We start from the raw sequence: 27,992 nt of genomic DNA on the forward strand, positions 1-27,992 counted from the left end.
CCCTAGAGTTCACAACAAAATACACAATCAGACAACAAATGGCCCCAGCCAGCCATGTCCTCCTCATGCACCTCTGGTTTTAAGGCTGAATAGAGAGAAAAAAGCAAAAAACAGAGGTGAACTGATAACACACAAGGACAGGTTGTGCCTTGTTCCATAAGACTCCCCCATGTCTGTCTCCCCCTCATCCATCCATCCATCCATCCATCCATCCATCCACCTAACTGCACATCCATCTCTCTGTCGACACTGTGTGACTGAGCTCAGGCCTGAAGAGGAAGCCCCTGTCAAGATAGGGTCCTTATCACGACTAGGTCGGCCCCTCATGTTCCCATCATCCATCAGGAAGGCAGCCACCTGGACGACTGCTGACCCTCGCTACAACCTGATTGGACAGCCAGACAGGGAAGACACACAGGAGTGGAAGAGATAAGGAAGATAACAAGCCTGAGCACATTCTTGTAAGAAGGCATTTTTTCTTCATGACATAGCGAGGGTTTAGAAGTCTTACATGTTCTTTTCTTCTTACATAAGACTCTAAGAAAATGTGTAAAAGAGCCAAAGAGAGATTTAACCAGCCAATTCTCCTCTGGAGTTCAAGTTAAACTGGCCACTTCTAAGCCACCCTGGACTGCATTTTGATGACCCGTAGAAGTGGAAAGCCCTCAGATATACGCAGAGACCCCCCCCCCACTCTGCTCCTCTCATCCTTTTCACCTCCTCCTCCTATTCTGTTTGTTTTGCTTACATTAGTACCCCGGAGGGCCAAATTATGGATCAATGGAGGAACATCCATCTCCATCTCGCCTTAGCCTACCGCTCGTGCTAAAATAAGTGCCCAATTAACTTGGCGGTGACCGTGTGTGCATGTCCCCATCTGACTGTAGATTAATGACCTGCCAACACTTTCTATCCCCAGGCCCATTTATCAGAACCAGCAACTAGGTCACATGATGATTAAACGTCCGGACCGCAGCGGCCTCCTGGGGCCCAGGTCCCAGCATTGCTGAAGGCTCCAATTGGATTTAATTGCTGGCCCTCCTCTTGGCTATGAGTGGGAAAAGAGACAATTCCATTGGCAGGTCCCATTAGCCTGTGAAGCAACAAGAGCTGAGGAGTCCAGGATGGTGCACGTCCTGTGAGTGTGAGTTTGAAGAGGTCCACTTAATTAAAACATACCGACTTCAGTTCAGTTGGACTTTCCTTAAATTCGCTGCAGTGATGCCCATCTTGTATCAAAGACTTGACAACCTGTGATGAGTTGGTACAGTAGTAAAGGGGTGGGGGCTGAAAAGGATGTTACTTATTAAAAGCAAATTCCAATTTCATACAACTTGGGTCTCATTTTTTGTAGTTCTGGCAATCGTTTCTATTGGTAATAATAACACTGCAGTCGACAAGTTAATTGCTAGGATCTGGGAATATGTCAACATTTCTAAAAGGAAGTCCAACAGGGCAAGAAATACATGCAGTCAGATGATAATGATGATAAGTTTTAAACAAACTTAATTGGAAGAGAAAAAAAAGACGAACAGTAAAAAAAAGCTGACTGTTGTAAACATCCAACACAGTTTAGAGACTAATTTCAACATTGACCAAACGTACTTATAATAGCTGAGTGGACACAGAGTTCCTGTGCAATGTGAGATTGTTAGCACCATTTCAGATGCACTCACTTTTGACAGTCTCAGCAAAGCATTTCAGATAATCTGGCTATACTGTTGGCTTGTTCACAACCCGTTTGAGCATCTGACTGCTCCAATTCTCTGTCAAATGTTGTAGCAATGTCACCGTGTAACCAGATCTCAGCGTTTACTTTGGTGAGTACAAAGTTATCACAACCGCTAGAAATGGTGGCTCAGAATATAAATTTGCCAAAATAATCTTAATTTAAGGATTATACAGAGCTTTCAGCTTCCACCGTCTGGTGATCGTTGAGAGCTCTAAAGAGAGCTACTAAATGTACCTTGAGTTAAGATTATTTTGACAGACTATTACTTCCAAGGTAAAGGATAAATCAAAAACGTTCTTTTAATTGCAAATATGAAACTCCCACAATTTAAACATACACTATTATATTATGGCCTGAAATCAATGGCTTCATAGCCTTGAACACATTCCATGGTGATTATAATGTGCCTTTATTTCAGTTTATTGAAACTCAACATCATCAAGCTCATCAATAAAAATTCATATCCACATGTCCATAACCCTTGTCAACAAACCTCTCTATCAGCGCTCATATGTCCCATGTGGAGCCCAAAACATTGATCACAAATTGTAAATTCACTAAGCTTGTCAACAGAGAATTCAGCACTCTTTCGATAAAATGACTCCTTGTTCCCTTTCTGATCCTGAGGAATGTGTTTTGAAGAGAGCCTTGTGTTATTTCAGTGGCTGTGCGTGCTCCCACACCACTTCATCTCCCAGCCCACCTCATTGATCAGTATTGCTTTGGCTGAAAATGTGATTAGTGCGTGTAAGTTGCGCTTGATGAAATTAGTCTGGCAGAAGGTTGTAATAGAATTAACTTGTGTGGGTCAGTCTCTAAAGGAGCCCTGAAGGCGCCAGCATCTGTGAAAGTCGAAGTGAATCAGGAGTCTGGCAACGTCTTTTTATCAGCTACTAATGGAGTCCTGAGTCAACAAGCGGCTGTATAGAGTGTGTGTGCGTGTCAGCGTGTGTGTGGTGGCATGGGTTATGGCTAACCTGGAGAGCACATTGGATACCTCCAATACACCTAAAATCCATTTTTATCTCCGCCCATAGATCTTTGGGACATCGATTTAAAAGTTGTTTCTCAGAAGATATTTTTGGTTCTCCGATGTATCTAATTTTAGGGGGAATTTTGAACTAAGAAAGACTAATTATGTTGCACAAAGGAATACCCAATTTGTATAATCATTTTCTGCCATTGAGTAGATATCTTGAAGATAGATGAAGATCAGGCCTTTTTTAAGGCAGAAGTCTGATGTATTTTCTTCTGTTGCCAGATAAATGACACCAATAGTGTCCACTGCTTTAGGCTGCTGTCTGAGCTGCTTTCTAATCTAAACATTTTCCTTGATTTAAACCTAGAACACACTAGAAAGAATCACTCAGTATTGCCTTTGTCCTTCCTACTGTTCATCTTCTCTAGATGATCACTTATCTTCTGCACAGAAATACAGGAACGAAGAAAGGAAGTAAAGAAAATGAATGAGAGAAGGAAACACAGAAGTTGTACTGCTGTTTACTTTTATTGCCATATAAAATCCTCTTAGAAAAGAAAAAGCCTTATGACAAACATCATTATATCAGTTTTTGGACCACAAATGAAAGGAAGAATAGGAAGGAAAGAAGGAGGCACTTTCAGGGTAAATGAATGGACCTTTAAATCCACTGGATATGATTGGTAACAATATAGTTGGAATATCAAATTGGTCTCGTACATTTTGACCTTTTCCATTCTTAATGATTAGCTGATGCTCCCATCCAGAGCAATTTCATCCTCTGGTGACTATCACGGCAGACGTTGCCCATGACTGGGTGCTCGCCATGCAGAGGTGGTAAGAGTGAAGGAGGGTAGCGATAGCATTTGAAAGGCAACAGAGCACTGCGGCCAGTCTGACCCTGTCCTGCCCCGGCCTTTCAGCACCGGGCCTTTCAGATGTAGCTGGACAATACCGACTGCTGTCCAGCCTCCAACTGGCCTCTGAGCCGATTAGGAACCGGACCTGCCACGGAGGGACAGAGCCTTGGACACCACCCACATCCAACAACACAACCCACCCCACCCCCTCCTTTACTGGGCCTCCGAAGGGGCCGCTCCGGGCCAAGGTCAGCGGCCAGGCTGACCTTTGATCTCCCGCCATGTTTGGACACGGCTACACACAATGCAAGGCCCAAGGCAGCTGATTAGAATATGGAGGGAATAAAAGCGGCCAAAAGGGCTAAGAACTGTTGCAGGCAGTTGTTTGTGTGTGTGTGTGTGTGTGTGTGTGTGTGTATTTTGTTGGCATGGTGACCTGGTCAGTGACTATCAGACCACCGGACCTTCCCTGAAACCCCCTCCCCCAGATGTGCAGCTCTTGTCCCAGGTCTCTTTGTTGGGGGCCTGGAGGGAGGAATTACACAAGGGATGATCCCGTATTACTGGTCCTGCCTGCCTTTCAGGTTGGTCTTAGTTTTGTTGACTGGGTTTGGTCTTACCCTCCTCCCAGTGTTGCCAACACTGAGCTGATCCCTTTGATGTCCTCATACACTGACCACCACATCGCAACACTTCACATTTTGTCCTCTCTAAAATACTGGAGGCATTGTGTTGGATTTGGTGCAAAGGTATTATGCAACACAGAGGATAAAACAACTGCAGTTATATGTAATAATATGAAGAACTCCAAAATGAGGTGAAACACTGTGACAAAAACATTGTTGGTTGGAGAAACTCAAAACTTCTTTGTTTATTATTTGCTATGAAGGTCACATTTACTGTCAGCTAAAAATATGTATATCAAAAAATTTACATAACCTAAACGGCATGTGTGTGTATGTCCCATGTCATCAGTTCATGGGCTTTTCTGGCATACATAGGATTATGTAATCCTGCGTAATGGCTTTGTGTCCCAAGATGATGATCAGTGTTCAACTGCGATGTATTTTCTTTCTTGCTTGTTTTATCCTCTCTGATCTTTTGTCCCCTGTCTAATTATTTATGTTGATTATAAAATGTAAAAAAAGTATTTAATTTGTATGATGCATTCACCAAATTTTGTTAGGTTAAACTCCATCTATCCTTCCTTTCCACAGTGACTTCTTTCTTTTCTTCTTTCCTCCCTCTCTTTTTTCCCTCCCTTTTCCTTCATCCATTTCCTCCATTATTGAGTTGTGCTTTAAAAGATCATAGACTGTCTCATTTTTTGTAACATTTCTTTGCATCTCACTAAAACACTTTTAGAAACTAAAGTATCTGAGCTCTACAGTGCCCCCTGCATCCCGCAGTGGTCTTGTCCATTTGGACTGTATTAACCTGCGACCCACAAGTAACCCCTCTCCTCCCAGCTGTGTGTATGCCCAGTGGTCCATTCCATTTTTACTGTTCGGTGTGCACAGCCAGAGGGTTTACGGTTATGTATGTTACTTTAAATGAGTGTGTGTGTGTGTGTGTGTGTGTGTGTCATGGTGGAGCAGGAATGGCCGGGGGTCTCGCTCTGACGCCCCTGTGTGTACTCATTCCACACAGAGGTCGTGTGTCAGGGGTCAAAGGGTATATGGGGGTAGGAGGAGAGGGTGGGGAGGTGAAAATGCCCCAAGGTAGGCAGACTATCTTAATAGGCCTCTGGAGACTTTGGGGAACGTGTTTGTGTGTGTGTTGGGATTGTTTAAATGTATGTGAGTGTGTTTATATGTATGCAAAGATAAGCCTGTTGTATCTTTATGGATGTGATATGAGAGGAAGATGAAGAGGTGTGTGTGTGTGTGTGTGTGTGTGTGTGTGAATAGGGATGTGTAGAGCTTCTTTTCAGAGAAGGCAAGAACATCTGATGCAGTACATATATTGTACAACAGAGAGAAGGATGATGACCGCCAAAGAAATGTAAATAACAAAAATATATTTGAGATGCAACGCTTGTTTGTTTTCTGAGACGTTAGTTGTATTTTTGACATAATGTTTAAAGTTTATCTTCATTTGAATTGTTTATACAAATGTTAATATTTAAGTTTTCAAGAGTTTTCAAGACAAACGTAAACTAATATAAATCTGACAAGAAAACATTTTTTTAAGGTGAAGCAGACAAACAAGAAGAATCTAAAAATTAAGAAGCACATGAATTAGAAGAACAGAAAGAGGAGGAAGAAAGAAAGTTAAACCAAATTTCCTGGTTAAAACCTTCCTAATTTTGGAACAGAAATCCAAAAAGGAAAATAATAAATCATAATGAAAGTATAGTGCAAGGTGATTCATTTAAATCCTTCCATTGGAGAGGGAAAAAAAGTGTTTAATTGTGGGGTTGTGGACACAATCATGTTTAAGATGCTAAATAAAAGAGCACTTAAAGCTGCTGGACTCTGCTGTGTGTTTGACATAAAAGACTAAACGTATACATTACATTCTTAACATGTCCTGTTTAGGAGAGCTATTGGCCTGTACGTGTGTGAGTGTGTGTCTGTAGGCTGTTCTGCTCCTGTTTGCTCAGGAACAGTCAGTCTTGTGCCCTGCGACAACATTGTCCACCTATTAAAGTCCTGCCATTATTTACCTTCCTCCTCTTGAAGGGACGGGCCGTGTCCAGCTGATAAAAGACTGCAGAGTCTGTTTCACTCAAGGCTGGAGAGACAACGAAGACGATGACTACAGTCACTGACTGTTAGCAGAGCAAACATTCCTGAGTACCCGAGGATCACACACACAATGCAGAAGAAGGACAAACACACACACTCACACACACATATATATAGCCGGGCAATAGCTCTGAGAAACAATCTTCTAATCTAAAGGAAGCAATCTCATTAACACACAAATACCCTGTCATTCACACAAACACACATACACACACGCACAGCCTTGATGTAGATGACGGAAACTGAGATATAATTGAGACTAACTGTGTCCCAATTTTATACTACATGGTAATAGTATGCTAATTGTGACAAATAGCATAGTTTTCCACAGATGGTAAACAACAGGACAATTTGTACTGACAGGAAATGATGTGATACATGTGCCGACAGATGCCAAATCAAACTGCAACTGTGGAACGCCTCCAAATGAACTTGTCAAAAACAAAGCAAAATCAAGCAAATATTCCAAAGATGTCTTTTTTGTTGTTGTTGTTTGTTTGTTTTCAGCAATCTTTCTAAAGCTGTCTCACCACCATTCCCAATTTCTTTTAAATTTGAGCAGCTTTAAATAGCCCTATTTCCTTTGTGCATTACAATGTGGGACAATTAAGAACGCACTTACCAATAAAGTGGTTTTAGTATGCATGCTTACTTATGTACCTTTGCTTAATTTTGTTAGAGGGGGGTTCAGCTTAAACACCTTAAAACTTCTTAAATGATGTGTATGTAGTATGGATTTTGGACACATTATTTATTGTACACTCTATACTGTCTATACACTTGAATTGGGTTGCACTAAAAGGGATTCATCTAAATTAAGGGTTAAACATCCTAATACGATAAATCCAGATTTGACTTTAAGTTAAAACTCTAACATACTAGGGTGAACCACTGATTACTTATTTACAATTTTGAATTTGGAGCAATGAGGCTGGTGTTAATCTTAACTGTGCATTCAGACCAAACGCAAGGTGAGTGTTGGGTGCAGTACGCCATGGATGCAACGCGAAGTGTGCGGCCAAGCGATAAATTGCTTCCTATGCTCATCAACGGCTTCAGTGTTGAGTGGAAAGGACCAGACAGAGCAGAGGGGCAGAGTCTCTGCTGGCCTATAGACAACTGCTGAGCTATGGAGATATGTAGATCTCTGAAGGAGAAAGCCAGGGGCAGCGCGTGGAGGTTTTGGACAAATAAACATCCGCATTCAAACTGGATTCAGCTCTGACAACTGAGCTGTTTACCAGCAAAAGGAGCTCAAAGTTAATTGCTTTTATTAAATTAATAATTAATTTATCTTCTCAGCAAGCCACCCAGAGTTCTGTAATACTACTTTTTAGTTATATAAAAACTGGACAAAACTGGACATTGCTTGGAGAAAAGTAAGCAAGGAAGTTGTACTACCTGGTAAGTTCAGAAAATTTGTGCCTGTTACTTGATTTCGGCTATAGTTGTACTTACTTGAACAAGTTAGCATAGCATAGGCCTGATCAATCTGAACTCCATTCAAAAAACAAGCATTTTAAAGGTTGTGGTTTTGCTGTCTTGACTGACAGACCTGACAAAGCACAAACATAAATCCTCAGTTCCAAGACAATGATCCATTATTTAGGTAGAGTAAATGTAACAGCTACATAGCCTACACCAAATATTTTACAAATACCAGCCTGTCCAAGAGCAGTAATGCGGCACCCATGTCTGCACTTCCTCTTCTCTCAGTGCTCTCCAATGATAAAAAGCTACACCACTGGTTATCTGTGTTTGTCCTCGCTGTTGATCACTTTGGGGGTTGTTTTTGTGAGCACAAAGGGTTTTTTTTTTTTATTTCTGCCATACTCCCTGTTGCTTTCAGTTGCCTTCAGCTCTGGTTGATTTAAAACATATCACTACCAGGAATGTGGCCACAGATACCAGATTTAAAAGAATAGTAAGGGGTGTTCATATGTAGAAGTCTTGCACTACATCTTTAAAGAAAGGTGTAAGATGAGCCTTGTATTAGCCTTGTTACTACTTCAATGCTACGTTTAAAGTGCAGTTTGGTGCAATAGAGCAATAAGATATAATCCAGGTTTAAAGTTAATTCTAGTTGGTGCTTAAAGTCTCAGACACACACACACACAGAGATACACACGGGCATGCCCTGGCCTGCTGTTGCTGTTGTCCAGTGTTGGTAAAGCTGTTCTCTGGCAACAGTCAAACACTCAGTGGGGTGCAGAGAAACCTTGACTGACTGGTTCAATATTTGCTGGTCCAGAGAGGAGGCGTGTGGAGGCTGCAGGGGGTCAGGAGGTCAGCGGGGCAAAGCAATGGCCTTTCAGGCTGGACATGATTGACCAGCAGGTGAACAAACAGAGAGGCTGCAGCTGAGAATGAGCACAACGATGACACGATAGGATGCCACAGAGATGGATTTCACTTTGGTTTAGTTTTACGTTATGTACAGATGAGCAATCATCCCTACAAAGCTTACAAGCTCACTTTTTTTTTCAATACAGCTGTGCGACCAGTGTTAGTAGAACAATGAAGACACTGAAAGCTGTTGGAGAGCTGCACACTGATGACTACAGCATTTTAGTTTCAATGTTCATTTGGTTATTTATTCACTTTCACTCCTCCATGTGTGTTTCATGTCCCACATCAGTAAATCAGGACAAGATGTTCTCTGGATAACTTGCGTTGTGTTCATTTTCCCGAACTTAACTCAGAGCTGTTCGTCTTCTTGAATCTCTTATTATCTTATTTTCAACTCTTGTTTGTGCAAAGGTCATGTGAAAAAAAGTTTTTTGTGTGTGTGAAGCAAATGTACGAGAATTCCTGACAACACTGAATATGTAACGTGGCAATTCCTTTGTCTTAATCTGATGTGATGTCAGGCAGGTTGAAATCGGAGTATTCTGGGAAAACACTGAACTATTCATTTAGATAAGCCTGTTTTACTGTTTAACTCCAAAAACACATGTAAAACAGGCTTGTTAGAAAATGCAAATCTAATTAAAAGTATAAGCTTGGTGAAAATCAGATCAGGATTTCCTGAAAAGAGACAAAAGCTCACAAACATGATCACTTTACCAAGTGTGTTGTCATTTCTGCTCTGCTTTAACACGCGATGCTGCTAACGCTCAAACATTCACACTCAGGCTCGATGGGTGTTTGCTTTTGGTTTTAGCGCCTGCTAAGATACTATTGATGGCCAGTCAAGTAATGTCACCAGACCGTTTTTGGTCTTGCCTCACTGTGGCACTTAGACGATGAAAGCCAGTCCTCAGCGTCCCCCATCCAGCAACAAGTGCAGCCCCCTGTCAGCGCCACCCTGCAGAAGGAGGCAGACCAGCCTGACTGACGTAAGTAGTGTGGACAGATACAATTTCAGCCTGGCAACACAGCCAGGATCTGGCAAACCTTCTCTGTGTTTACCTAAAGGCTAAGCAAGCTGAGCCCAGACCTCACCTGCTGGCCTCAGTGGTTGCCATGAATGCTCACATAATCCCACTAAGTCCATGCAAACCCAGAGCTGCTTCTTGTGCTAAAAGCTTCGAGTCCCTCCCTTGCACTAAGACCTCTACTCGATTAAGAAACTGTTTGTGCGACGATCAGTTTTTCCATGGCAACTTTGCATAACTCCATTCTGCAGAGGAAAGTTCCCACCCGACACACACACAACCCTTTCATTTCTTCTCCTACTGTTTCAGCATTTTATTGTTCATCAGCACTCATTTTATGCCTTAAAGCGAATTCCTGTGTCACAGTCTTTATGATAAGATATACACTGTTAATATATGATGTTTGTGGGTTGGGATGTAACCAATACATTTAACTCGTAGTATTTTTGACGACACTGAGGTGTAGCCAAGTTATAGTGAAATCAGTTATTTGGCTTTGATTTTACTTGTCCTTAGTTCTGTCTGCTAAGATTGGCTTAGCTAAACTGGTGTTAGCGGCAGAAGAAAAACAGCCGTTGCAGGCGATAGTTTTTACATTTAGTTATTACTGTGGCATTAATTATAAATTCGGATTCTAACATTCAAAGTAAAGATTTCGTCCCCTTTGATATGAAAGACTTGAAGGACAGGTTTGTTGGAGAAGCCGCCTAATCGGACAAACATTACCGAGAGGATCGTGGACAGTGTCTGTGACTGAATCTTAGAACTAGGACATTTTTACTGACAAGCAGGTAATAGTTTTATTTTATCAATAAATAATATAATTTAATATACACACTGTATATTGGGATCCAAATCAGTAATCTGGGTAGGAATTTAGGCAATAAAATTGCTCCTTCATTATTCCAATCCTTTACTTAAATAAAAGTACTAATACCACACTGGAAATACTCTGTGACAAGTAAAAGTCCTGCACTGACTGAAAATGTTTCTTAAGTAAAAGTATAATCAAGAAAATGTATTTAAAGTATTAATAGTAAAAGTACTAAATGCAGAAATATGTCCTCTGTGACTGTTATACTATTATATATCATCATATCATTAATTTATTGTCCTGCATTAATGGAGAAGCAGGATTTTATTGTTGTAGTTGTTTAACTCTTTTGTATAGGACTGCAACTAATGATTATTTTACAGTGCTTTGCTTTGTCAAACAAATATTACGAACCCCAAAAGAATTAAATATGAATCAAAATAATTGAAATAGTTAAAAAGGAAAAACAGCAAATGTTCACATTTGAGAAGCTAAAACCATGAAATGTTAAAAAATGACTGATTATCAAAATAGTTGCCAATAAATTTTCAGTCAATAGATTGATCAGCTAATAATTTTAGCTGTACCTGTATATACTGTTGGGTAGTTTAATTAATACTCCACATTTTGGAAGCTTTTTGTGTCTTTTGTGTGCAAAATGTTTAAAGTAACTAAGGTTAAGTAACAATATTTACCTCTGTAATGTAACAGAGTAGAAGGACAAAGTGTCATGAAAAGAAAATACCCAAGTAAAGTACAAGTGCTTCAAATTTAAAGTACAGTACTTGAGTAAATGTACTTTACCACCCTGAGCTCCTTTATGCAGATTTTGGCTGTTGACTCTAATCACCAAACAATGACTGAGATGTGAGGCAAAATTTTTAATGTGATATTTTTAGCACTGTTGTGATGACAGTCACAGCTCTTGTGTTTGTTTTTTTCCATTGTGTGGCAGGCATCCCCGTGTGTGAGCGGACACTCTGCATCATGGACGATTAGTAGGAAAATATAGATACACCATCGGGGATTCATTAATGGAGGCTGTTTCCCTCCACAATGGGGTAATTCATTTATGACGTCCCGTGCCGTGAGACGATGAGGTCATTTTATGGATTCTTTCAGGGTGGACGTCAGACGTGAATGGTGAGAACACGCAGTGGTCCTCTGCACGGCCACCCCTGTAGAAACACACACACACCATATAGATACAGGACCACCACAGGATTCACACGGTTGAGCCCTCCTTCAGTTCCTAAAATTTAAACACATAATTTATAGCTCACATAGAATAAGAACAGGGCTCTCTGTATGTGTGTGTGTGTGTGTGTGTGTGTGTGTGTGTTGGGGGTGTGACAAGAAGGGTCATCGACCTTTGTGACATGACTAAAATCCCCATGGGCCTAATTCAGCATTGGAATGGACCCCACAGCGCAATGGGAAGATGCCTCTAACATAATGAACACAAAAGCCAATTGTGACGCTATTCTCTGCAGGGCAGAAAGCAGTGGGCCCCGGGGACAGTAGAAGGTTTTGTTGGCTGAAACGGAGAAGGAAGCCTGTTGCTTCAACAAGCCTCTGATAAGATTCATCAGTGGTGACTCAACAGTGGCAGTTTGTCTCCCAGGGCGCAAAGTGTTAGATTTACATCCACTGTATTTATATGCACTTGTTGACTGAAGTGCTGACAAGTGACTCTCATAGAATCAGTGTCTTTTATGTGTTATAGTATCTCCCCAGATATTATACAATGTCCCTTGTGTTTTAACAATGCACACAGAGTGACAATCAGTAAGCAAACAGAGCAAACGCTACATTGGATGACTTTTAGTGCCTAATAGATTCTCAGTTTCTGAAAGATAGCATGCCACTCCACTTTCTTTCACTTCCTTTGATGTATAGGAATAAATATTTACCCTTCGTGCACTTGTATGTGATATTGTTAGCTTTTTGATAAAAGGCTGATGAGAGGCTGTTTAAACAACCTTTAAAGTGGACTACAGTGAACTCCGTAAACCCTTATACTTCTGGTAAATTTCCACCTGAGGACGCTTTAAAGCAGTTGTGCAGTGCCATCCAGCCAATTTGAGCCAGGCTCCCATCAGTTGACAGCCATGCACGTTAATCTTGTCTCCGGAGTCTCTGCCTCTCCCCTCACCCGACAGCTCGATAACAGAGGGGACAGAAAGACGAAGACAAAGCCAGCATCGGCAACAAGGCGGCAAACAAATGCTAACACTACTGCTACCGCCAAAAAACGCCCATCCCCACAATTTATTGCCCTTTTCTAAGACTTATTCAACGTTTTCATCATATACCGACCCGCCAAACCCCCTGCCAAAAGACCCAGAATGTGTCTATGTGATGGGGTGGGGGATTAAAAAAACGAAGCAACACGATCGGCCCTTTCTTTTTCTTAAGAAAGACTAGAAATGAAGCATTGTGCACGTCCGCTGCACTGGCATATTTGAAAGGTCTGGCCCGGCTGCTTTTGTGTCACCAGCATAAAGGGAATTGAGGGAAAACACAAACTGAACCACTGTGCCGTTGTAGCTCTGGCTATTAGTCAACGTGACGGCCTTTGCAGATGCTAATGGTGTATAGTGTGTCCTGGCCGGCCTCCCTCCTCCCAGAACGTGGCTATCTGATAGCACAAAGGCCTTCAGCTGGAGGTTGACTTTTCCCCCTTTCTTTTCACAGCTGCTACAAAGTCATTAGGCTTTTTTCCACTCCTTTCCTCTTGTTTTTAAAGAAAATGGGAATCTAATAGCCGCACAGAAAACAGAAAGTTGACATGAGGCAGTTATCTCCATGTGTAAAGCCTCAGGTGATGGTAGTGAGGATGAGGCCTGCCCCCCCGACCCCTCCTGCCTGAGCAATGTGGAGATGAAGTAACAACCATGGTCTTGTGAAAGAAGAGGATGCCCAGGAGTGGAGGACCTCTGGACTCTGACTTATTAATCAGTCAAGCCCTCAGCGGCTTGCCTGCCTCGGGCTGCAACACGTCTTCAGCTTGCCCTGGGTTGAGATAACAGCCTGCAGAGTTAAATATTCACTCTGAGGGTTTGCCCAGACCTGGAGAAGAGGCCACATCACATTAGCACACAGGTTACTGCATCCATCCAGCTGCAGGATTACAGCAGACTGTGATGGAAACACACCTACATGAAACAAGGCATCAAAGGTGATTGCCTTTAACTTGCCAGCTTTTTATTTAACAGAAATGATTAAACAGATCGTCATGAAATGTTGTATAGACATTCATCATCAGAGGATGATCTGTTCATGCTGTGGTGATCGCTGAACCGTTCCTCTGGCAGCATCATCAGGTCCAAATTTTTTTATTTGTCCAACACTCAAAGCTAATTCACATCAGCTGTAGGATTGTGTAGCAAATGTTAGAATGCTAACACAAGCTGATGAACATAAACAAACATTACAATATTGTCATTGTGAGCATGTTAGCATTTGGCTCGAAGCACGGCCTCACAGAGCTGCTAGCATGGCTGTAAACACTTTATTTTGAGGTTCAATGCTCATTCTAGACAGTCTATGTTCTAGAGAACCTGATAAAATAATTATACCACACCGGCCCCCTTAGTAGATGTTTTGTCACATGACCTTCATCGGTAAATGGAATCTGCACAGTTGTCACAGAAATGTAGATAATCAACTTTTTATAAGCCTTGAAGACTGTTTAGTACGGTCAGCTGTTTTCAAGGCCAATAATGATGTTTGAACCTCAACTTTTAAGCTGACATGGCCAGTTAGTCCTTAACATGCTTAACATTTCCATGACTGGACAAACTTGACAAAGCTTGCTGAAGAAACGCATATATGGTTGGAAGCTCCACAAGAACTACTGAATGGAACCAGAGGAGATGTTTTGTCATCTTTCTTCATTTTATGAGTTTCTCACTGGCTAAAATTTACGTAAATGGATATTGTTCAAGGCACCATTCAAAAAAACTGCTAATATCAAGCTGGATGAAAATGCACTCAGCAGCAGGCAACTTCAAATGTATAAATTTGAACCGATTTAACTGGCTGGACAAGCTGACACATCATGAAAAAGGTCATTTTTATTTGTCAATTTTATTTTCAATTTTCTTCTTTTAAACACAAATTTAATAAATAAAGCACAGCTGATGGAATACACCATGCAAACATTACTTTCTACAACATAAAACATCTCTTTGAACCAACTCACTGATTTTCTGTTACACAAGTGGCTCACTCTGCATACACGTGCCGTGCATGATACTTCCCACCAACTTTACCTATACAGAATGCACAGCATGTTTTACACACACACACACACATATTATATAATATATATATATATATATATATATATATATATACCCATATACAAATTAATGAATGGCATGGGTGTGTACATGGGTGAAGGAAAGAGTGAGAAATGTCCAAATGATGGTGCTGCAAAGAGTGGATGTGGGAAGAATCACAAGATTAGGAACACCTGGCTTGACAGTGACAAAAGCATACATTTTCAGTTTAAAATGAACCACCAGCATGTTAGATACTTTCCTTAACTTTGAGGACAGTTCCTGGTCATTTACAAAATGGAGAATACTATATTTCTTGGTTTTTGGGTGTTTGATCTCACGCTTGCAGCAAGGGGCATAAGGTCTTAATGACCATTCAATCACAGAAAAGTGGTAGTAGTTCATCAAGTGCATCTTGTGCGGTATACATAGGAATTCCTGTCTTGCCAAATAAATAGAGGACATCAAACCTGGTGCAGACTGGAAACACATCCAGACAACCCACCTACCGCCTGTGTAACTGGACCAACTGGTCAAGATGGACCAGATACTAGACTGGGAAAGATTAAAGCTCACATCCAAAGTAGAGACGCAGACAGTGCCATAGCTTTTCAAAATAAAATTAAATATACCTCTAAAGTGGTTGAAAATTTAATTTTAAACAGTTGATATGAAAAACATTTTTAACTGATGTCTTAACATCACATAATCAGTTCAAACTGCAACACATACTTTAATGACACTTAGTGTCTAAAGGCTCTAGAAACGTCCTGGATGTATCTTTAACTACATTCTCAATCTATTATGTATCCTACTACTTTTTTTGAAAGTTGCATTATCTGTCAGTTACAACATGGCGACAGTGTAGATGAAATGTCACACACGCACAGACATAGAAACAAAAGGTCATGTGAATTTGGCAGACATATATACATAGCACTGTCAAATAAACCCCATTAGATCAAAATAATAAGATATAAATCTATACATAATATTCAGAGCTGCTTGTATTCTGTTAGTGAATGATAGTTGTGGTGTTACAATGAAGAGATGATGGGAGGAAGGCTGAATATTGAACCAGGTAGTTACTTTCTATTCTTATAGATTTAAAGTGGGGGAAGTAAATGTAGAGTACAGCTGTAGCTTGGAGGGATAATGTAAGTGCTTTAGATCCTAAGCGCAACCAAAATGAACTGGTACTTGTTAAATAGAGGCAAATGGTCATGTACCAGGTAGGTGTCATGGCGTGTTTTAGGAGCACCAGGCAAGATAAAGGTATGAAATTCAAGGCTATTTCACCAATCCATTATACATATACACAGAAAACCAGTTGGAGAAAAAAAACTGGGGAGATAAAGATGTACACAATCCTCATTTATTGAAAATGAGTGGTCAGATGTCTGATAACACTGTGCAAGCTTCCCATTCTCCTCCTGATCTGACTGAGTTTGGGCTCCTGTGCAGAAGTCCCCTGTTTACTCATGACGCAAGACAAAAAAAAAAAAAAAAAACTTGAAAACTGTTCCTCCATCTTATCCTTCTGTTTAAGTCCATCTTTTCATCAGCTTCAAAGGGGACAGACAGCCAAGTGGTGGGTATTAAAACCAGGTGAGTGGTGGGGCAGGGGCCAGGGGGCGATGACAGTCATACAGATTTAGATGTCTTTGTTCAGTGCATTTTCTCTGTTGTGATCCATACATTTACTTTCAACAGTTCTGTAAAGAAAAGGGGAGAAATAACATCATATATAAGTACAATACACATTTAGCGTTTTCCCACTGCCTGTACTGATTTAGATCTTGTTACGATAATTTAAACATTTATTATTATTCAACGATTGTTCATAATCAAATAATAATTCTATTGGAGTGCTTTGATTTTGATCATTTCAGTAGAGGTAGGTAAAGTTTGACTATACAATACAGAGACAAATACCTAGTTCTTTTATTTTTCCTTGTGAAGAGCTTCTATGAAGGCTTCAAGTTTCTCCTGGATCTCACGAACTTTCTCTGCAGAAAAGCAAACATAATGGGTTTGTTAGTCCCCTGACAAATACACAAATTATGGACACAAACAAGTACAAAAACACTATTAATACAGGCACAATGTCGATTAATTGCTAATTTTTGCTAATTAAGTAATTTTTTGCTAATTAAGTAATTTTTCAAACAGAAGCCAAACATTCTCTGGTTCCAGCTTCTCAAATGTGAGGATTTGCATTTTGACAATACGAGATATTTGAAGACGTCAACAAATAGACTTTTTGTTAAATTCAGGGAAGTTTGCCAGCTATCCATTTTGTATGTGCTCTGGGGAAAAAAAAAAATAATAATAAAATCTGGTTTTCCTCCACAGCCCGGGCTCTGTCAAATGCAAAATAAAAAAAAGCTGTGTGGACCTTGCCACACAACATTGTTCCAGCCAATCAGCAACAGGTGCTGTTAGTGCTCGTGCACAGGAGCAGTGGGAGAGAGAGTTCTATACACCGGCACATTTGAACATACTGGACTCACGGCAGCGTGAAGAAGAGATGGCCGAGAAACGGTTAAAGAGGAAAAAGTATGAACAGAGAAGAAGTTATATGACTAGGCAAGGGCAACAGCGTTTCAACCCTGGAGAAAACCCCGGGGTTTTTGAATTCTCTACCTTTAATAGACTAAACGATTAACTGATTACCTGAAATAATCTGTATAATTTAAAAATAAACCAGTTATTTGTCTGCCCTAGCGAGACAAGATGTCTTTGGGTTTTGGACTGTTTCTCATCTGACATTACATTAAGCTCAAGTTTGAAAACAATTTTCAAACTTTAATATAGATCACATGATTTAAGGATCATCACGAGTGAGTGTGTGTTGTTTTAATTTTTGTTGATTTCTAGTTAAGCAAGTCACTAAAATATCCTAAGTACTAAAGAAAGCAACGTCAGGATGGGTAGCGGGTCAAAAATCTGCTCTTTAAACTGGGAAAACAATTAACAACATTATTCCCTTCCCTACTGTACCATATATTTCTGCAGGTGGAAATTCCCTATAATTTTTCACCAACACACCAGATGGTCCCCTCTGACAGTGACAGCCAAACCTCAAGGCAGACCTCCTTCACATATCTGATGATGAAGGCTTGTGTACCCTTTCCCAGTTAGTACAGACCACATCAAAGCTCTCCCCCTCCCCTTTCCATGGTATGTGCCTCACGGGCACGTTGATAATGGACAGAAGGAGATACCATAAGAACAACATATCACATGAAAGAGGGAAATCTACTGGAAGAACAGTCTGTCACTTCTTTTCATGATTCCGTTCCTATTGTCCAAAGACTGCATAAGACGAGCAGTCCTTCCACCCAACATGTACGGTCACACGAGACGAGCAAGCCATCTAAAGCAGTCCTAATCGCTGATTAAACAGTGGCTAAAGGAAGTCTGTGGGCCAACAGAGAAAAGGAAGCAGTTGCTCGCAATGCCAGCTGCACCCTCCAGGCCTGGCTGGCTCTCCGGCTTCCCTGTCACCCTCGCTAATCTGTCTGGATCTCCCCCAAGCACAAACTCAAACACCGCCTCCGAAGAACAAACTAGCACTGCTCTATCATGATCAATCAGCCACACGAGATCCATAGGCGACCCTATTGTAGATTGTTTTCCTACGAGGAGGCCCAATGAAAACACAGTTTTAAAAAGACTTGTCCGTTTTCAGGGATATAAATCATTGTGGTGTGGACCTCAGAGCAACAGTGTCCTAAGTGTCCATTTCAAGTCGGCACAAAGGTGATAACTGTGTGCATGCTTTGGAGTGAAACTAAATATCGTACTCAGGGGCTTGTGTGCAGCCCCCTTTTGATGGGAGCACGGCTGGTGAGGTATCCTCTTCCTGACAGATGAAAAGCATACTTTTTTTTTTCTTTTTTAAGAGAAATGCAGGCACACCCCCTCACACGTCCTGAAACACAAGAAGAGCTGAGAAATACTGGATAACACAAGAGCTGAAGCAAACACACCCACACACACCTGACACAAATGAACTGACAGCCAGAAAAGCTTTGCCATGAAACACACACAGACACAACCACCCCAGTGTCTTGAAACACAGCAAGAGCTGTACAGTCATGCCACCTCCACCTCTTTTCACCTTCCTACTCATTTACCTCTGGCAGGTGGCAAAAAAAACAAAAAAAAAAACAAAACAAAAGAAAAAAAGCCTCAGCCTTTGATACTCTGTTAATACATTCTGGCAACTCAGGACGTTAGGTGGAGATTACAACACCTAATGGAGGTATTAAAGGGGCCTGTCGAGGGGCACGCTGACAAGTCACTGCAGCAGGTGTGGGGTTGAATGAAACATAACCCTGCGGTGCGCCATTCCAACACGCAGCCCACCGCAGGGCACGGCTCAAAGGCAACTGACAGAGTTCAGCCATGTGGGCTACGTGCCCTGACCACAGGATAACATAACTCAATCCAAGCCAATCAGAGCAGGATTACCAACATCTGTCCAACCTGAAGAAAAAGAGATGTGAGGTTCGAGGGGAGGAGTTTTAGTTGGTGTGAGGGCAGGAGCGTACAGACTGTCAGAGCATCAAAACATGGGAAATCCCCTGGCTCAAGCTTCAAAGCTTCTAACTGGGTTTAGATGTGGCTGATGATTAAGCACTCTATGAAGCCTCAGCGTTTCAGATGATTAACGCGGGTCAAACATTAAGGCTCCCGCCAACTGTCGGGCAGAGACAAAAAGTTCTGGTAAATCACTGGGGGCAGGAGTGGTCTAACGGTTAGATTGGCGGCTTGTGATAACAAAAGACACAGGTTTGATTCCCCAGATTGGCTGGGAAAGCTTACGGTGGGAAAATCACTCTTCTTCTTCAACACCTGCTGCTGAGGCAGCTGAAACCCATTCTTTGATCCAGTGGAGCACAGCCCAGAACTGGCGTTGTATAGGGCATCACTTGTTTAGTCACATTTTTATCAGAATCAGAGTCACACATTTGCCTTAGAAGGCTAATATTTAAAAAATATTTATCTTTTATCCACATTCAGGCCAACTTTAGCAGGAAAAATCTTTCTTCTTAATGCTATAAACCATTGAGCAGTGTTTTGGTGTCTAAAAAGCCTCCAAACTTATGAGTCTGTTACTCAAACTGGACATCCTGGGCTGGATCATATTTAATTGTCCAGATAGTACCTGAAGTAACAAATTAGAAAAACATAATTTTTGGACAAACAAAATGAAGTAATTATTACATAAGTAAGAGTCAGAACATGTACAGCAACTTCCAGTCAGCGTAAGGACCTAAAGCACAAACCCTCCTGTATCCTCCGTGTGTGTCACAATGTTGAGAAACCAACCACCTATCCTGATATACATTCTGGTTTGACTTTTACCTGTGTCTGGCTATCTGTGTAATATGAGTTCCACCATGACAGAGAACCCTGTGTAGATCAGAACAGCAAAACACATCAGCCATTCCCTTACAGCGGGATGCTTAATGACTTTAAAATGAACCCTCAGCAGCTTTAAGGAGCACAGGAGGCCACCGGTGGCTGTGAATGGCGTCTTTCAGAAAAGCCAATATTCTGTGGGTAAAAACTGTGAGAAACAGATATTTATGTCCCTCAGCACCATCTGTTTGCCACCAAAAGACAGCAGCAAGAGAAAGAAAAGGCCACAACAAGGCTTTCTTTTCACCATCCTGTGGAAATGCAACAAGAGAAAAAAAGTGGACAGAGTCACCATTGCCTGTTCCTCACTGAGCAGTGGGAGTAGCGCACTAAAACTCCATTTAGGCCCCTGTTTACCTAAGAGATGAGCCCCAAAACACAGTAATTCAACCGCTCGCCCCTTTATCTGGTCATGAATATTCCCATAATCCTCTGGCCTCTATCCCAGAGGCCCCTTCTATAAGATGCTGGGTGTTGTGCGGGTTTGCAAGGGTGGAGGGACTCTGGCCCACTGAAAGAGAGAGAGAGGGGAGCCTTTTCGCCCAATCCCCTCTTTCAATGCCTTCTCTCGGCTGATCTCCACATGAAATGATATCTCATTCACTCTCACTCTGTAGAGTCCCCTAAGCCTGCCACGGCCGAAGCGCTGGCAGAAGGAGGGCTGAGCCACAAAGCCTTTAATTGACCTGTAATTAGACTGCGAAACTGCATGGCCCTGCTGGACAAGTAGCCAACACAGAGGAAAGGGAGAACAGAGGAGAGAAAAAGATGAGAGGGAGAGGACAGGGAGGCCTGCATCTTACTGTGAGATAGAAAAAAAAGCTAATCCCTTTACTGTGGGAGATGGACACTCTTCTGTAAAGAAAGGGTGGCGGCTGTTATGAAAAAGTGGCAACACCAGATGAAGTTTGGTGCCAAGGTTTAGGCTACTTTAGCACGCTGATCTTAAATTTTTTTTTACTGACAACTGAGCAACAGTTCACAGCATGGTCACATGGAGAGAGTGGAGCCAAGGGCTTGGTTCCCGTCCCAACTTGTCATCATTCATAAAGAACCTTTTTATATATCACGACTGCCAGGGTCACAGTGTAGGTGGGGACACTGAACATTTAAACGCTCTGCTGTTTCCTTCTTTGCAAGCCAATCTCTTAATGTAACAAACAGAAAAGACCTTTTTCCCTCAGCATGCTGCCTGATTTGTCACTAAATCTGGATTGTCAAGCTATAAAAGTGGGCCATGGGAGACATGGACACAGGGAGAGCGGGGATGTCAACGGCCCAAACGCCATGTCAGTGACAGAGCAATGAATCAGCCCCCTCTTATCTAGAAAACAGATGCCAGGGAGAGAGCAGCCCAACCTGGGGAAAGACATACGTCGGTCTGAACAGGTCAAAGCTTGGGGTCAGCCAGAGGGCAGACTAAACAAAAACAGCAAAATGCATGGGGAAAATCCTTTGAAAGAGCCAGGTGATGACTGTTGTTGGGTTGTGCAGTACAGGTTTTATTGACAAGCACTGCCTCTGCCTTTAAAGAGAAGATTTTACTGCAGGGGGTTATAAAGATGAGGGCAGCAATGACAACATTTGGAAGATGGTGGATTTAGCTCTAGGCCTGACGGGTTTTACTGAGGGTAAAGCTCCAGCAGTAATTGTAAATGATTCTGATGCAACCGTAGAGAACAGACTATCTGGAACTTATCACCCAAATATAGAAGTAACCAACCACCATCACTTCCCATACCCATTCTTAAAAATGAACAGGTCTGAGACAGTATGTCTACTCATGATTTATGGTGTAAGTCACAGAAAGTCAGGAGTCTGAAGTTTTCCGAGACTCACCTTTTAGCAGTCAAATGGAGCCCCGTGCTGAGGCTAAGTGGCAATCAATCTTGAGTATCCACACAGGCCAGGGGATGTGAGGCTGACAAGTCTGGTTTAAACTGAGATCCTGTCATAATTCCGCAGAGAAAAACTCCCCTCTGCTGAACCAGCCACAGGTGTGTGGACCCAGTTCACTAATGCTGAACTCCGGAGTGAGCACGCAAAACGAACCCATTCGGGATTTAAAACACACTTGCATCCTACGCCGATACCTGGGATAAACGTTAAGGATTGGTTTTTAAATTACCTTCTCTCGGTTTCTTCTTGACATGGCGCTGACCCCAAACCTGCTGCTCAAATAAGACGAAAGAGAGAGATAAGACAGGCCAGCATTTACTGCTGCCCTCAGGTTCCAGCCGCTCTGGACCCCACACACCTTCACATCCACATAGTCAGCTAACACACCTGGAATTCCTTTGAGCCTCCAGCAGGTTCTAGTAATAACGGTGCCCTCAAAAACACTACAAAGAGGAGAACCAGTTCATCTCTTTCTTGACGCTCAAAGACACCAGCTTAAATAAAATTATTACTCAAACTATGAGCCTCCTCACACATACAGTACACTACATTAAGTGGCACCATATTTTGAAAGAGATTTTGGGCACCTGATGATTGATATGTGCCCATTTTGACTGACACAACTTTGCTGCAAGCAATCCAGAGTGAGGTTCTCCATAAAATTCAATAATGGAACACAGGAAACACATTTTATATTTGGAAACAAAGTTTGTCCTATCTGAACAAGATATTCTTGTCCAGAGAACTGCTCAATAAACACTTAACAACACTATCTGAAGAAGAGGGTTAGTCCTCTCGTAAGTCGGGATGTTCATGAGAAAATTCCAACCTAAAGTTTGCATGTTTTCACCTATAACAGAGAAGGAGTGTATGGTTTTCCTATTACCTCATTTTAACCAGCATCTGATGTCAGGTCTGTGTCTCTGTGTGTGTGTGTCTCTGTGTGTGTGTGTGTGTGTGTGTGTGTGTGTGTGTGTGTGTGTGTGTGTGTGTGTGTGTGTGCGCTGTGTGTGTGTGTGTGTGTGTGTGTGTGTGTGTGTGTGTGTCTCTGTGTGTGTGTGTGTGTGTCTCTGTGTGTGTGTGTGTCTCTGTGTGTGTGTGTGTGTCTCTGTGTGTGTGTGTGTGTCTCTGTGTGTGTGTGTGTGTGTGTGTGTGTGTGTGTGTGTGTGTGTGTGTCTCTGTGTGTGTGTGTGTGTGTGTGTCTCTGTGTGTGTGTCTCTGTGTGTGTGTGTGTGTCTCTGTGTGTGTGTGTGTCTGTGTGTGTGTGTGTGTGTCTCTGTGTGTGTGTGTGTGTGTCTCTGTGTGTGTGTGTGTCTCTGTGTGTGTGTGTGTGTGTGTGTGTGTGTGTCTCTGTGTGTGTGTCTGTGTGTGTGTGTGTGTGCGTGTGCGTGTGCGTGTCAGGAGGATCAGTGGGAATGGGTCCCTGGCGGCCACACTGTGCTGGAAACATGTGAACAGAAGCCCCGCTGAAGTTCCCCTCCCATCACACACCACCTTCTCTTTCCAATTTTCCCACACTTGCGCTTTCTCACTCCCTGAGGACAATGAAAGATGGGTTTCACATTCTCCTTCGTAGTTTGATTTCTTTATCACTACTTCTATTATCGCCTCCTCGTTGCTTGTCATCTAAATAACACACAGCTCTTTTTTCCTTATTTCCTCAGTCCATTGAATTTATAACCTGAGTTTGTATCTAGGGAGGATATTCAGAAGTGGCCACATCACCTGCAGATGGTTTATCATCCAACTAAAGCTGACTGTAAATGGTGGTACAGTAACATCACCAACAACTGTGAAGGAGCAATTTAAATGTTCAACAAGCAAGCCATTTGGTGGATGTTTAAATGCAGGGACCCTGGAGTACAAACACTCCGTGTCTGTGTTTCATTTAGTATTGTACTGTGTTTATTCAAATGAAGCCACTGTACAAAGATACTTAGGTGCTTCATCTAAGCCTGTTTCAACAACTGATCACCCAGGCCAGTGATTAACAGTTATGTCATTAAGAGCTTGTCAGATTGGATGCTGGATAGCGGTGTACAAAATGTCTTAAAAAGACATTCCTGATTCTTGACATGAGAGAATGGATGGATGTACTGGTGTGAAAGGAGGAAGTGAGATGGAGCGACGGGAAGGGAATAAGGGGGAAGAGATGAATGATGGGAAAGTGGAAATAGTCATGACTTTGGTAAATGGAGGCAGGCGGCTGGTTGAAGTCTTGATGGAGTGAGGTGAATGAGGAAGAAGAAGACAAGCAGAGGTGAAAGAGAGACTACTGTGTTTTACAGCAATTTAAACAAATATTGGCAGTGTATAGCTGAGTATAACAGGCAGAAAACTGTAAGAAACAGGGGAGCTATTATTATGTAAAGCGGAACAAAATGCAGAGGCGTTTTAAAACAAAACGAGAGGGATGCCACATGTCTAACATCAGTCATGCTTCTTATGATCTGTCTTGTGAGGAGTGAGGGCTAAAGTTAGAGACAAGAGATGGTCAGAGATAGTGAGGCACAGTCAAACAGTGGAAAGAGCAGCAAGTATGACTGCAAAGCAATACAGAGTTGGTTAACTGGTGGAAATTTAATCGAGGACCATTTCAAAAACTATATAAAAAGATAACATGACCTGGGTGATCAAATTTCTGAAACTGTATATGGGTAGAATCATAACAAGGGCAGCAGGAAATCAATTATAATATGGAAAGGCAGCCTACTGTAGTAAACCAGATATGATGACAAAAATGTCTTTCATATAGTATTATCCTTGTTTTTGACAGAGTACAAAGAGAGCTGTCATAAGGGGTGGAAAAAATACACAAGAAATTTACAGATGTTTTACGCTGCCTTGCAATAGAAAAATAGAAAGTCTGTTCACTTCGGAAGTCGCTTTTACACAATATTAACAGAACAAGATTAGATAAAATACAGGAGAGGCAGCTTCATCTGTGCCAGTGTTATGACAACTGTGGATCTACTGTTTGTGTACTTGATGCTGCGGGGGAGAAAATGGATCATTTGGCAGTAACTCTGCAGCTGAGGTTTCCTCCACTGTGGGAAAAAGTTAACGTGCATTGTATCACTACTAAGCTTCTCGACACTGAATTAAATAGACGCTAGTTTGTGGGAACGAGTGTTACAGAAAGAGCAAGAAAGTTGGGAAAAACAGGAGCAAAAGAAAAAGACAGGAGCCCAGGACTTACGACATAAAAGGCAGGCAGTGTGTTGGAGGGAGTGATGTGGCGAGTGACAACAACACAAAAACAAAACAGCAAATAATTTAAATTCATAAAAGGTCATACTGAAGGGAGAGTGCATGTAAAGGCAATAGCCCCCAACGTGCCAAAGAGCAGACAGTCTGCCCACTCTCTCACTGAACAGAACCGCCCCTGTGTTCCAAAATGCAGACCAGTTGACTCTGACCATGTCTACAATGATAGATACATTTTCATTTCTTTTTCTCTTGGTTTTGGCTTTGCAGCCATGATGAGGTGGCGTTTTCAACTACAAAAGAGACGTTTTGAAAAACACTGTCCACGGTGAACACTGGTTTAAGACACTGTTGTAGTGTGGATGGTGAAAAAAAAATTAAATAAACATGATTAGGCACTAATAATCTAGTAGCAATGTTTGTATGTCAAACACAGCCAAACAGCTGTCTGACTCGTACGCTAGCATAAAATAATGATTTGAGCTTCAGCCTCAATGCAGTAGGCCAGAAAAGACTCATGTAGTACACTCCTTACTAGTGAAGTGTGGTGAGAATTTTGATCTTTGTCAGTTGAAAGAAGTTTTTGTTTTAGTGTGGATGGTGAACTTTTAGAAAATACCTGAGGATGAACAAAACCCTTTGCCACCCGATAACAATTAACAAATTTTCCAAAATTAGTGTGGGGATGGCCTCACTCAAAAAAACCCCACAACAACAAAAAAAGTGCATAAGTGCAAAAGATAAAAAGATGCTGAGATGCTCAGGCCCATTTCCTGCTACATGTGTAAATTAATGCAGGAGAACAGAATTTGAACAACTGGGTTAAAAATGTGTGGGTGGATTGATTGCTTTTGTTGCCAGGGGTGTTTAGACAGCTTACAGTTAAATCAGTTTTTCAATAACATCAAAATAATCTAGTTTCCAGAAGCAATGCCATTAAAAGCAGCAGAAGCATTAATAACCAGGAACGAAAACTTGCCCTTATGAGGCCACACAGAAAACGTGAAGCAGCTGTAAGGTTTGTGCTGACAGCCTATGCTTCTCTCCGCCCTGAAAGAAGCCACATGTGCACACACCACCTTAAGATGATACGTCATCCCTTACAGAAGAGCACTTCTCGTTGAGCCCTCACTAATCACTCTGGAGGAAGCTGCTCAAAGAAGGAGGAGGGGGAGGAGATGAAAGGAAGCGAAGTGAGCGTGAGGCTGAGAGGGCATTCCGGTGAGCAAGCCCAGACAACCAGAGCTTTATTGTATTCTGCTTCCACACGAGAGAAAGGAAAAGGAGAAAGTGACTGCATGTGTAAACACGCAAACACTTCACACATTATCGCTGTTCTTGAGAGCACCTTTGACACCTTTAATTCCTCAGCCCTCAAATAGCCTCAACACAAATGCTGAAATCCATAATATTCTGCACGTTTTTTAATTCCTCAGTGGCAAAAAGCCTACAGCGAAGGTGGTGTGACCAGGTGTTCATTTGATTTTTGGTGTCTGAAAATGCAAACACTGTAAAATGTTTTACTTCAAGCGCAATGGAGGTTAGTGTATTGTCCAGGATATTTCCATACTAACAAAATAAAAAAAAATAAAAAAAATAAAAAGACACTCACTCAATTACCCTCAGTCCCCAAGCTGAATGTATTGACTATCAAACACTAAAGCAGACCTTTGAGAAACTACCAAATTGGCATTTCTTTGATTGCTCTAAAAAAAGACATGTTCTCATATGAATAAAAGTGCAAATAAAAGCGCAATAAAAAGTACACACACACATTCATTTACAGTAGGTAGGTACACGCATAAGTATATATTCAGTATATACTCCGTTATAGTCTCTCACAATCTCTTTCCCATGAATGTTTTACACTCAACAACTGACCTCAACTTCACACAGAAGAAAACAGGTGATGTAATAATGTGGGGACAAAAATTGAGGTCCCTGGGGAAGAGACTGTTTTTTGAGGGTTAAGACTTAGCTTTAGGGTTCAGGTTGCAATTGGTTAAGGTTAGGATTAGGATAAGGGTTAAGATTAGACATGTAGTTGTGATGGTTAAGTTTAGGATAAGGGACTAGGGAATGCATTACTTCAATGAGAGGCGCGTGCATGCATTCGGGTGCGCACATGCGCGTGTGCATGCAGGTGCTTGTGCCAGCGCACAGTACACAAGCTCTTCATCAATCCAACAAGGCTGATAATAAGCCACCACAAGGGGAGTGGCTGCCAGTAACAGCTTCTTCCCCGGTATGGACAGCCGATTCATGTGACAGAGGAAGAGATGGAGCGGCGGAACAGAAAAGAACTATTACTGCAATTTACACACCAATTTACCAACTCATTAAGCAAATTCAAAGACTGGGGGTCACCGGTAGACAGATGAATAAGGGGTATGCATACACAGTCAAAACTAATACTCTAGCAATACAAAAAAGGTTAAAAATACCTTGCCTTGAAGTTAATTTAACCATTAAATCACCCCCAACAGCTCTTTTGATAATGGGGTCTGTGGGTTATAAATGATGATTGTCCAATATGACATTATTTGCTGACACCAACCTTTTAGCAAAATGGTGCAGTCATGATTTATGTTCATGAGTTTGAAGTGTCTGGAAGCTTAATATATTAAATATGACAGCGCAAATTTCATTATCGAG

General features: G+C 41.7%; 1 protein-coding gene across 4 annotated transcripts in view; it reads right to left on the reverse strand.

Annotated features, from left to right (window-relative positions):
- Window positions 1-14,585: 14,585 nt before the first annotated feature.
- opa1 (OPA1 mitochondrial dynamin like GTPase) overlaps window positions 14,586-27,992 on the reverse strand; it is a 38,938-nt gene continuing 25,531 nt past the window's right edge. For all 4 annotated transcript variants that reach the window (XM_038715690.1, XM_038715689.1, XM_038715692.1 and 1 more), the window contains 2 exons: window positions 16,734-16,807; window positions 14,586-16,513 (listed from right to left, as the gene is read on the reverse strand). In XM_038715690.1, coding sequence (XP_038571618.1) covers window positions 16,743-16,807 — 65 coding nt within the window. In that variant the 3' untranslated portion in view covers window positions 14,586-16,513; window positions 16,734-16,742. The remainder of the gene's footprint in view (window positions 16,514-16,733; window positions 16,808-27,992) is intronic.

The sequence above is a fragment of the Micropterus salmoides genome, unplaced genomic scaffold (genome assembly GCF_014851395.1).
Source record: "Micropterus salmoides isolate LMB-PRFRI ecotype aquatic unplaced genomic scaffold, ASM1485139v1 Ms_hic_scaffold_13, whole genome shotgun sequence".
Taxonomy (NCBI): Eukaryota; Metazoa; Chordata; class Actinopteri; order Centrarchiformes; family Centrarchidae; genus Micropterus; species Micropterus salmoides.